This window comes from Trichomycterus rosablanca, chromosome 19, assembly GCF_030014385.1.
Source record: "Trichomycterus rosablanca isolate fTriRos1 chromosome 19, fTriRos1.hap1, whole genome shotgun sequence".
In the NCBI taxonomy this organism is placed as follows: domain Eukaryota; kingdom Metazoa; phylum Chordata; class Actinopteri; order Siluriformes; family Trichomycteridae; genus Trichomycterus; species Trichomycterus rosablanca.
The window spans coordinates 25,808,224-25,820,321 of record NC_086006.1 but is presented as its reverse complement, the minus strand read 5'-3'; the positions used below and the strand labels follow the sequence as shown (position 1 = coordinate 25,820,321).

The 12,098-nt window shown below is 43.8% G+C and overlaps 1 protein-coding gene across 1 annotated transcript in view; it reads left to right on the top strand.

Moving 5' to 3' along the window:
• The window catches only part of ctnnbl1 (catenin, beta like 1), a 40,178-nt gene extending 28,080 nt beyond the window's left edge, over window positions 1–12,098 (top strand). Inside the window, exons 14-16 of the mRNA XM_063015292.1 lie at window positions 3,139–3,276; window positions 4,308–4,380; window positions 11,782–12,098. Of these exons, the coding sequence (XP_062871362.1) occupies window positions 3,139–3,276; window positions 4,308–4,380; window positions 11,782–11,870 (300 nt within the window). The 3' untranslated portion in view covers window positions 11,871–12,098. The remainder of the gene's footprint in view (window positions 1–3,138; window positions 3,277–4,307; window positions 4,381–11,781) is intronic.

The following is a 12,098-nucleotide window of genomic DNA, read 5'->3' as shown; positions in this document are numbered from 1 at the left end:
TACTGCGGATGCTCCGAGTGAATCAGTCGCCTCCTGCCCTGCTGTAGGTCCTCTGCAGTGGAGCATCACACCCCAGCCAGGGTTCAGTTTTTGCTTTTTTTTTAAAAAAAATTTTTTTAATATTTATTTATTTTTAGTTTGTAGAGAAAGTGCTGACGGTTCATTCAGACTCAGCGAGAGAACAAAGCGCAGCACTATTACGTTTCCCAACCGTCATATTAAACACCTGAGTGACCCCGGCACAGAAGCACTAAACACCCCTCCCGCTTTCCCTCAGGCTGCGCTGCCCGTAATTGACTCGTCCAGGCACTTTTTTCTCTCTCTCTGTAATAAGCGGGGAACATTCGCAGGTCCTGGGGGTTTGCCACACGAGCTTCATGCAACTATTCAGATTTCAGAGGCTCATTAGACGCTCAAGCAAAAACCTCCTGCATCGATTAAAGCAGGAGAAGTGATTAAAATAAAAGTATGATTTTATTCTTATACACTGTATAGACAAATGTATTGGTTCACCCCTTCTAATATTTTAATTCATGTGTTTCAGACAGAGCAATTGCTTATAGGTGTAATAAATCAGTTATATAACCAGTTTAGGGAAGGCTCTTTCCTGTTCTAGCATTATTGTGCCTTTTCTAAGACGATTGGCTGTCCTTCTAGCTAAAAATATCACATAGAGGTCACTCACTTTTAATACCATTTGTTTTTGAAAGAGGACGTCCAACGAGCTCATGGTCAGGTGTCCAAATACTTTTGAGCATGTAGTGTATTTGAGTTTGTCAGAACCATAGTTTGCAGTCGTGTTTAAGATAAGATAAGATTCCTTTATTGATCTAAGTGGGAGCACTGTCGCCTCACAGCAAAAAGGTCCTGGGTTCGATCCCCAGGTGGAGCGGTCCGGGTCCTTTCTGTGTGGAGTTTGCATGTTCTCCCCGTGTCTGTGTGGGTTTCCTAAAACCTAATTCTGTCTCTTTTCAGCTGTTCTGGGGTCAGTAAAGCCTGCACTTCCTTAGATATTTGTTTTTCCTTTTTTTTATGTCTTCTTTGTGACGGGGCGGCACGGTGGCTCAGTGGGTAGCACTGTCGCCTCACAGCAAGAAGGTCCTGGGTTTGATCCCCAGGTGGAGCAGTCGCGGTAATTTCTGTGTGAAGTTTGCATGTTCTCCCTGTGTCTGTGTGGGTTTCCTACCACAGTCCAAAGACGTGCAAGTGAGGTTAAAATCCTAATAAATAAATAAAACATAAAATTCTTTGTGACATCCATGCGCTCGTTTATGCGCTGGTGGAAAAATGTTGGTAGACCGGTCACTTCTGGAGAGATTTACCCTTCTCTGTTGAAGGATAATGCCTCTCACTGTTGTTCGCTGAAGTCCCAGAGCATTAGTAATTACTTTCAATTTCAAAAACCTTCACATTGTAGCTCCTTTATATCGCTGAAAAGCTTCTGTTGAAGTGATGGTTATCATGACTGCTAGGATCAAACCTAGTCTAGTTTAAACCAATTATAAATGGCATTTGGTTAATTGGTTGATTATGTTTTGAGGTAGTTACTTTTTATACACAGCCAGTTAACATTGAACAAAATATGAGACGTTTACTGAAGAAAAAAGATCCAAAGATCCAACAGCACTACACATGACACGTCAGATCAAGTCCTTCACTTTCTTCTCCCAACATGCAGGACTGGTTCATTAGAGGACAGCAGACAGGCTTCTCCTGTCTCTCCTCTCATTATGTTCACCTCCCAGCATGCACCTTGTTTCCTACGCCACGCTCCAGTGGCTCCTGCTCACACCCACGATATTTCCTCTTAGAAGTTGCCGCTTCCCGGAGGGGGCCGGTGTCAGTCGGCACAATTACGGAACACAGATTTACCGCCCGTCATGTTCCCCCGTTGCTCCACGAAATAACGCCGGCGCTGCTGGAGAGCGGGTGAACGTGGAGCCTTTGTAGCCCTGATCCCATCGTGTTGTAGAGCACGGTGAATAGTTACACACAGTCCTATGCAAAAGGATGCAGTACTACTCCTCGAAGAGGGCGAGACTATCACCCGCCCCTCTGACATGCAGGAGATCACTTCTTTTCACCTGGTCAGGGCCGATCAGCAGTGACGACATCAGCTCCAGGTTCAAGGACCTGTTTCAGCCGTTGTCCCAATCGTGTGTCCATCATGTAGCCATCTGGCTGGCTGATAGCAGGACTGAGATACAGTCACGCAAACTTTACATCACCCCAGACTTAAAAACAACCGTAAAACCTTAAATCAAAAGATAATTACTGATGGCAGGGGGCATAGAAAACAGCTTGTTTTGTTAGGATCCACAGTAGCGTGAGGTGATTGAGATGGTGGCGAGGTTCGTGTTGCATTTGCTTTGATTTTTAGCAGCTGCGAGTTCTCTAACCGTGATGAATTCCAGTTTAGAGAATATTGACAGCGTGAAGATATTGACGTGAGGGCCGAAGTGCCGAAGATTGATGAGCGCTGGTGCAGGTGTGTGTTTCAGTACGAGAGTCCTCGATAGCAATAACGTCTTAATAGGACTGATACACACTGTAATCGGTAGCGCCTCGGCTAACTCCATTCCATCTCGAAGCATAAAAAAGTGCTTGGACGTCAGGTGCGTTCGTGCATTTCTAGCTTCTAGAGCTTTCTAATGGAGAACATGGATGTCTCTGGTCATAAAACACATCACATTACAGGAATGAAACTAAAAAACACAAGTCATCCAAACACACACATCACCATTGTGAAAAAGCAATCGTTTCCTTAAATCATCACAGCCAAATTTGACTTGGTTGATGTTCTCACTATGAAATTCTGCATTTGCTTATCGCCAAACATAATTCAGACCCTTATATTTCAAAAACTTTTAATTCTTCTGTCCGAAAACATTGTGAATAGAATTGGATCCTCTGGTCCATTTTAAATAACATCAGGGGTCTGTCTGAAAACTCTCTCTCTACACAGACGCATTTTACATCATCCTACACTCCCGAGAAGAGGGCATATCTAAATTCTTAGATCTTTAAATTCTTAAATGAAATCATGTTGTATACAGAGTGCCGTGGTCCCTTTAATGATCTGAAGTCATTCAGTGTTTCGAGAATGCAATAACAAGCAATCGGAAATTGTGCTTCCAGGACATGGTGCGGCGGGGAGAGATCCTGGACGACGGCATGGAGGACGAGTTTTATCTGCGGCGTTTAGACGCTGGACTCTTCGTTCTGCAGCTCCTCTGCTACATCATGGTGGAGATCAGCAAGGCAGGAATCCCACAGGTACCATCAGAGACGCCTTTTCAGTTTTTTCATTCAGTTATTTATTGATTATTTTGTTACTGTATTTACATTTAGAAATAACAAAATATGGCTACACACTGTTGTTGTGATACAGGGTTCAAATCCCTAGCGGTGCCATCATACAGACATGGTTGGCTGTGTCTGGGGGGTTAGTGAAGCACCGTGATGGATTGGTGTCCCGGTTGGTTTCGGGGAAATTAGACCCACCGTGACCCTGACCAGGATAAAGCAGATAAAATATAATTAGGGAGTGTGATTGCAGCTCAATAGTGGTAGATGTCCGAATACTGAATGCAGAAGTTCAGTAGATCAACCTGCTTTTTAAAAAATGAATGGAAGTAAATGGGGCACGGGGTGGCACGTTGGCTTAGTGGGTAGCACTGTTGCCTCACAGCAAGAAGGTTCTGGGTTCGATCCCCAGGTGGAGCAATCCGGGTCCTTTCTGTGTGGAGTTTGCATGTTCTCCCCGTGTCTGCGTGGTTTTCCTCCAGGAAAAAATAAATAAATAAATGAATGGGGCACAAAATGGGTATAAAAACGGGCGTGGCAGGTGAGCGGGTGCTCTTATCCAAAAGCTGTATACAAGCCGAAGTGTCATCAAGGATTGTAACACAGGATTGTCACCGAAGTGACAGAGGATTTAGAGTTGGAACGGCGTCGATATCTCGAAATTCAAGAAATGAATGGAAGTAATTAGGGCAAAAATGGGTATAAAAACGGGCGTGGTGGGTGTGTGTATCAAAAAGCTGTATACAAGCCACAGTGTCGAATTGTTTGAGGCACCTGCTTGGGGGTTCAGTGGTCTAATCACAAATGGCAGTGCATGGCTCTTCGCACATGATACTGCGCTCTGTGAGATCCCGCCCCTGACGGGTGAAAAGAAGCGATCGATGGGTGACGTGGAGGTGGAGGTGGCAGATCGCCTGGATTGGGTGTATTTATTTATCAGTTTCTGGTGTTGTGTTTCTGTGGATTGTGACCCCGCCCGTTTCTCTCTCTGTCTCTCACAGCTGCACCAGAGGGTTCATCAAATCCTAAACCTGAGGGGTGGATCAGTCAAGACCGTGCGCCACATCATGAGAGGTGAGCCCGAGACCCCTCGTTGTGCCTGGTCCCTTCCAGTAACGTAGTTAGAGTGTTATTTTTTCAGCTCAGTTTCAGGATGACAGATAAATACTTCTCAGAATCTCTTTGTGAGGTGCATCAGTATGGTTAGAATTGTCCAATGCGTTTGAAACCAGTCGAGACAAGCGTACGAAACCATCTAATTAAAGAAGTGGACGAAAAGGTGAAACAACAGCCGTGCTGTGTAGGTCAGGCCACCTTTTTAAACTGCATCCATGCTAGACTATATGGACAAAAGTATTTGGACACCTAATCGCAAAAGGTATTAAAATCAGGTGATCTTTTCAGTTAGAACAACAGCCACTGAGCCATTCTGTGTACGCTTCTCTTTGTAGTAGACTTTGTAGTATGTCTGTGGAAATTTGTGCTCTGATCTCTGATTGTGTCCTGTGAAAGCCTCAGTTGATGTTCCGGTTCATTCCAGAGTTGTTGAGTGGGGCTGAGGTCAGGGCTTTGTGCAGGACACTGGAGTTTCTTTAGTTTAAATTGAACTTTTCTTCACATCTTTATAGAGCTTGCTTTGTGCTCAGGGGCTCAGCCATACTGGAACAGTGAAGGACCTTCCCTAAACTGTTTCTTTAAAGTTGGAAGCATATTATTTCCTTTATACAGTATTATTGATTAGTAACTGTTGTGGCTAAAACACATTAATTCAATAATAAGAAGTGGAGTCCTAATACTTTTGTCCATGTAGTGAATGTGTGGTGTTAATCCAACAAGTCAGAATCTAGAGTCAGTCCACACAAGACCCAAAACTCTAAAACTCTTGAATAAACTCGGTCCCGGTTCGAGCTGGCGTTCTCCAAAGCCCTGATCTTGCTGCACTGAGCGCGCTCAGTCTGGCCGCTCATAAATGATGAATGAGGACGCAAAGCTCCAATCTGTGCACTGGTTAAACTGCTGGCTGGTTCCACAATGGCTGTCTGAGCGAAGAGAGAACGGTTGTGTTCGCATCCAGATCAGTGTGGTGCACTACAGTGGTGGGGAAAAATTACCTTCTAATTACCTTCGTTTTAATGTGATTCTCACACTGAATCATTAAAATTATAGTAATATTGCACAGGAAGTTACATTCTAAAGATAATCGTTGTTATTTTGTGACCATACTTAAGTTTAGAAAGAGGCGGCACGGTGGCTCAGTGGGTAGAACTGTCTTCTCACTGCAAGAAGGTCCTGGGTTCGATACCCAGGTGGGGCGGTCTGGGTCCCTTTCTGTGTGGAGTTTGCGTGTTCTCCCCGTGTCTGCGTGGGTTTCCTCCTGGTGCTCCGGTTTCCTCCCACAGTCCAAAAACAAGCAGCCAGGCTAATTGGAGACACTGAATTGTCCTCTAGGTACCTGGCCACTAGGATGCATAAACCCCAGTGCATTGTAGTGCCGGTCCCAAGCCCGGATAAATAGGGAGGGTCGTGTCAGGAAGGGCATCCGGCGTAAAAAAAAAAAACTGTGCCAAATCATAATGCGGCTCACGATCCGCCCGCGACCCCTAGCGGGAGCAGCCGAGGACATAGATAGACTTTACGTTTAGAAATATCAGAAATCTCACTACCCACTATTGTTGGGATAAAGGGTTCAAATCACTAACAGTGCTATCATACAGACATGACTGGATCCCCCAGCAGCGGAAGACAAACTGACTACACTAAATTGGGAGGAAATGCATAAATGAAATAGAAAAAAAAATGCAAGTGTGATTGCAGTTCACCAGGGCTAGGCGTCCGAATACTTTTGGTCCTGCAGTCGGTGGCGTCCGAATACGTTTGGTCGTAAATGCATAAGAAAATGGGTTTAAAAATGGGTGCGTGTATCCAAAAGCTTGGCAAGCTGAGACAAGGGACTGTTGTTCCTGCTGATTTTGGGTCGTCCTGCAACAGGACTTTTGGCCAGTCCATTGCAGGGCAAACACACACACACACACACATTCACCTATAGGCCAATTTAGTGTCTCCAATTAACCTGACTGCATGTTTTTGGACTGTGGGAGGAAACTGGAGCTCCCGGAGGAAACCCACGCAGACACGGGGAGAACATGCAAACTCCACACAGAAAGGACCCAGACCGCCCCGCCTGGGGATCGAACCCAGGACCATCTTGCTGTGAGGCGACAGTGCTACCCACCGAGCCACTGTGCTGCCCCCCCTGCAACTCTATTCTAGTAAATACTGGCTTTTATTAATCAAGTCTGAGAGTGTGTTGTAAAACCTTTTTGGCACATTTATTGAACAATTAATGCATCGATAGGCATCGAAAATGTTTTCTGAGCTTCCTTTTCCACTGTGCAGTGAAATAGAACGACTGTACAGATGAAAACATGAAGCTGCTTCAGAATGTGTCCTTCACAAATGTAGGGGATACAAAGCAACATTTCACACCACCTATATAATGTACTATTCAATTTCCAAGAAGTTTAAATAAGAACTATTGGAGTGAAGGGCGATTTTATTTATTTATTTTCTTTTATTTTTTGAAGGCAGCAGCTTGTGTGTGTGGGCGTCTCGTCATGGATTCGCTGCCACCTCGGTAATAAATTGAAATTTTCTGCTGCCGGTTGGTAGCAGCTGTGGCCTTGAGCGGCCCTGTGGGGACGAAGCTCTGCCAGGACCGAGCTCAGTACAGAGCAGCGCTAGAGCGCCACTGCCCTCGTCTTTGAGCCGAGATTAGCCGAGTTGGAGGATCAGAGTCAGAGGTTTAGTTTGCCAAAAGTGCCAGGAGCGAAGTGAAGCCAGCGGGGAGCGGTGAGGTTTCCTCTGGATCCGAACACGTCAGATTAGAAACACGGCCTCTGAAGTTGAGCTACTCTCAATAACAGTTCTTTCGATTACAACAGTTAAAATTACAGTTTCAAAATTTTTTTTTTTTTTTTTTTTTTTTTTTACAGTTTTTATTACTAATACTTAAAATAACCCTCAAGTAAGTATTGGTTGGGAGTTTTCCAAACTCAGTTACCTGAGTTCTGCTTTAGACCTTGACATCTTGGACATTTTGACTAACCGATTGCTAGGCTAGTGTAACCGAGCGTCATTAGAGTTTGCTGAGTTTATACAGGAGTAAATAAACTGTACATAGACCAACTATCAGGAGCATAATACTTTACTGGCTTGTTCTTATGAAGCACAGCACAGAGATGATCACGTGTGTAGAGAAGCACAGTTATTGCCACACTGAATTGTTTCAGATCAATTAACAAAACATAACATTGCACAAAATTACACAAAGGAACCTTCTATTTTGTTGTATTTATTTAAGTTATACAACAAAATAGAAGAAAGTTATTCTCTAAATATAATTGTTGTTATTTTGTTACCGTATTTACATTAAGAAATATTGGAAATATCACTACCCACTATCGTTGGGATACAGGGTTGGAATCCCTAACGTTGTTATCATACAGACATGATTAACTGTGTCTCGGGTGGGAAGTGAAGCACTGTTTTTAGCTGCTTTACACTTTGACATCTTGGACGTTTGCGAGTGTAATCTTCAGAGTTTGCTGAGTTTATAAAGAAAGAAAGAAACTGTACTTAGACAAACTGTCAGGAGCATTATAATTTACTGGCTTGTTCTTTTGAGGCGCAGCACAGAGATGATCACGTGTGTAGAGAAGCACACTTTTACATCGACTGTGGAATCCGCGAAGGGACAAAATGCACTCAATGCATAAACACACATTAAACATAGTCAGAAACATGTTACACTAACGTATTTACCATATGATTGCTAGAACCGCCTCATACTGCATGTCGCCGCACCTCTTATTTCATACACTATACGAATGAAAAACGTTAAATCTAAGTGCTTATGGATGTGATATTTGGATTTGAGTGTCCACTTACATATACACTACATGGTTTAAAGTCTGTCCTTCCTGACTATACGATTGTTAGACCTCCTTAAACCCAACCTTTGCAGCTAGAACAGCCCCTACTCTTCACTTTGTTTATTAATATTAGACAAGATGGCCTGGGTCACCTATAAGTGTTTATTGAGGCTGTGGTAAGGACTGTCCAGACCACTGGAGTTTCTCCACCCACGGCTCATCCCACCATGTCTTTGATTTAGATATGGAGCTTGCTTTGTGCATGTGGGTGCAAACTGTTGCACCAAAACTGAAAGCATGTTCTTCATTTATATAATTGACTGTTTATACATCTTAGCATCTGGATTTAATATTTCGAAGGTGCGTCCACATACTTTCGGCCATATAGCATACAGGGTTCTCTCGATCCTAAAAATTTTAAGCTGTACCCCTATTACTACGAGCCCTGATTGCTAGCTTTCTCAGCCTGGATTTCATCAAGCAGCATGTTGTGGGGTGAATCACTGGCCCATCAAATCCACCCCCTGACTGCTGTTTTATTTTCTTACTGTTTTGCTCTTGACCGCTGGTTCTGGTGTAATCGTATCCTGCCGCACCGCCCGCTGAAGACCACACACCTCTCAGAACCTTCAGTCTGGGTTTATTGAGTATATTTTACATTTCTGTGCAGACTAATATTATTTTATTATTGAATTTCGGCCCTTATCGGATTCTCTAAGTGCTCAGATGAACTGAATTGGCCGATATCTAAAAGGCTGCTAGCAGATTTACAGATACACCGATCAGCCATAACATTAAAACCACCTCCTTGTTTCTACACTCTGTCCATTTTTCAGCTCCACTTACCATATAGAAGCACTTTGTAGTTCTACAATTACTGACTGTAGTCCATCTGTTTCTCTACATACTTTGTTATACTTTCATGCAGTTCTTCAATGGTCAGGACCACCACAGGACCACCACAGAGTAGGTATTATTTAGGTGGTGGATCATTCTCAGCACTGCGGTGACACTGACATGGTGGTGCTGTGTTAGTGTGTGTTGTGCTGGTATGAGTGTATCAGTGGATCAGACACAGCAGTGCTGCTGGAGTTTTTCAAACACCTCACTGTCACTGCTGGACTGAGAATAGTCCACCAACCAAAAACATCCAGCCAACAGCGCCCCGTGGGCAGCGTCCTGTGACCACTGATGAAGGTCTAGAAGATGACCGACTCAAACAGCAGCAATAGATGAGCGATCGTCTCTGACTTTACATCTACAAGGTGAACCAACTAGGTAGGAGTGTCTAATAGAGTGGACAGTGAGTGGACACGGTATTTAAAAACTCCAGCAGCACTGCTGTGTCTGATCCACTCATACCAGCACAACACACACTAACACACCACCACCATGTCAGTGTCACTGCAGTGCTGAGAATGATCCACCACCTAAATAATACCTGCTCTGTGGGGGTCCTGACCATTGAAGAACAGCATGAAAGGGGGCTAACAAAGCATGTAGAGGACAATATGGACTACAGTCAGTAATTGTAGAACTACAAAGTGCTTCTATATGGTAAGTTGAGCTGATAAAATGGACAGTGAGTGTAGAAACAACGAGGTGGTTTGCAAAAACATGCAAGTGAGGTGAATCTGTCCTGTCATGAATGTAACCAAAGTGATGTTAAAATCCTAATAAATATATACAAATAAATACCCTGTAAAATTTAAGTGAACATCCCTCGTCGTTCCAAATCAATGTTCTCTATAATAAAACCACTCTGCTGCTGCATAGATTAGAAATTAATTAGCTTTTAAGAAGCAAAAGGTCTTTTTGGCGGATTTAGTGGAAACTCACAGCAGGAGATTCACTCCCAGCCTCGCACTGCGGGATTTCCTTTTAAATAAACGCAGCAGACTTTGACGAGGGCTCGGCGTAGACGGCCGTGGTGCTGTCGCCGGTGTGATCAGTCAGTAATTGTGTGGAGTTGCTGTGAGCGCTGTGTATGAATACAGGATACATCAGGTTTCAGCTTCCAGCACCTCCGAGCTCTGACGGATTATCCTCCTTACCTCTATTTATACACCCTGCGAATAACACGCCACTCAAACCTCGCTGCCTTTTTCTCTCAGTTTCTTTCTTTTCATGCCGTATAGCTGCATTTTTTTTCTTTTCTTTTTTTTTAATCTTTATTTTATTGCAGACCCACAATGTACAGACTGGATACAATAAGCAGACTGGAACATAATGCCGATCATGCCATAAAATGACACAATAAATGTGTTAAACATGGCGTTAAAATCCAAACAAACGTTCAGCCATATAGCACACAGTGTTCTCTCCATTCTAAAATTTGAAGCTGTTCCCTTATCATTACCCGCCCCCCAGGCTCATCACTTTTCTCAGGCTGGGTTTCATCAAGCAGCATGTTGTGGGGTGAATCACTGACCCAACAGCGCCCTGTGGGCAGCGTCCTGTGACCACTAATGAAGATCTCAAAGATGACCGACTCAAACAGCAGCAATAGATGAGCGATCGTCTCTGACTTTACATCTACAAGGTGGACCAACTAGGTAGGAGTGTCTAATAGAGTGGACAGTGAGTGGACACGGTATTTAAAAAAAGGTATTATGTAGGTGGTGGATCATTCTCAGCACTGCAGTGACACTGACATGGTGGTGGTGTGTTAGTGTGTGTTGTGCTGGTATGAGTGGATCAGACACAGCAGCGCTGCTGGAGTTTTTAAAAACCGTGTCCACTCACTGTCCACTCTATTAGACACTCCTACCTAGTTGGTCCACCTTGTAGATGTAAAGTCAGAGACGATCGCTCATCTATTGCTGCTGTTTGAGTCGGTCATCTTTGAGATCTTCATTAGTGGTCACAGGACGCTGCCCACGGGGCGCTGTCGGCTGGATATATTTTTGGTTGGTGGACTATTCTCAGTCCAGCAGTGACAGTGAGGTGTTTAAAAACTCCAGCAGCGCTGCTGTGTCTGATCCACTCATACCAGCACAACACACACTAACACACCACCACCATGTCAGTGTTACTGCAGTGCTGAGAATGATCCACCACCTAAATAATACCTGCTCTGTGGTGGTCCTGTGGGGGTCCTGACCATTGAAGAACAGGGTGAAAGGGGGCTAACAAAGCATGTAGAGAAACTACAGTCAGTAATTGTAGAACTACAAAGTGCTTCTATATGGTAAGTGGAGCTGATAACATGGACAGTGAGTGTAGAAACAAGGAGGTGGTTCTAATGTTATGGCTGATGGTTTTAAGAAAACAGCCTTTCTAACCTTGCATCAGTTTTGTGATCTCAGCTGTTAGTTAGAGGCTTGTTAATAAACACTGTGTGCACTAGTACAAAAATATATTAACTGTTTGTTGTTGGAATTCTCCAAAGAAACTAAGAAATGCAAAGAAATAATTTTATAACATTATATTCCTGGTGAGACCATTATAGGATTAATGTAAATATTACAACAAACAACACCTCACCATAACGCTGATAGTTTGCTGACTGTATTAAATATTTATTTATTTGCTTGTTTTCCAGAGTACTCCGAGAGTATCGGTGACGGCAAGAGCGAGGAGTTCCGGCTGAGCGAGCAGAAAAGGATCCTGGATCTCCTGGAGGGCTTTTGAGCCAATCAGATCACTGACTGGTTTACATCAATGTGCCGTCTCTGGACCATCGCAGTTTGTTCTTTTTTAGTTTAGTTTTTTGAGCTCAGATTGAATGTCCAGCCCCCCTGTTGTACCCCACCCCACCCCACCCCACCTCACCTCGGAAGAGATCGTCCTCCTGGATAAAACGTTTGTGTCCCCAAATCTGTGAGTTTTGTATTAATAAATAAAGCGAATGATGCACGA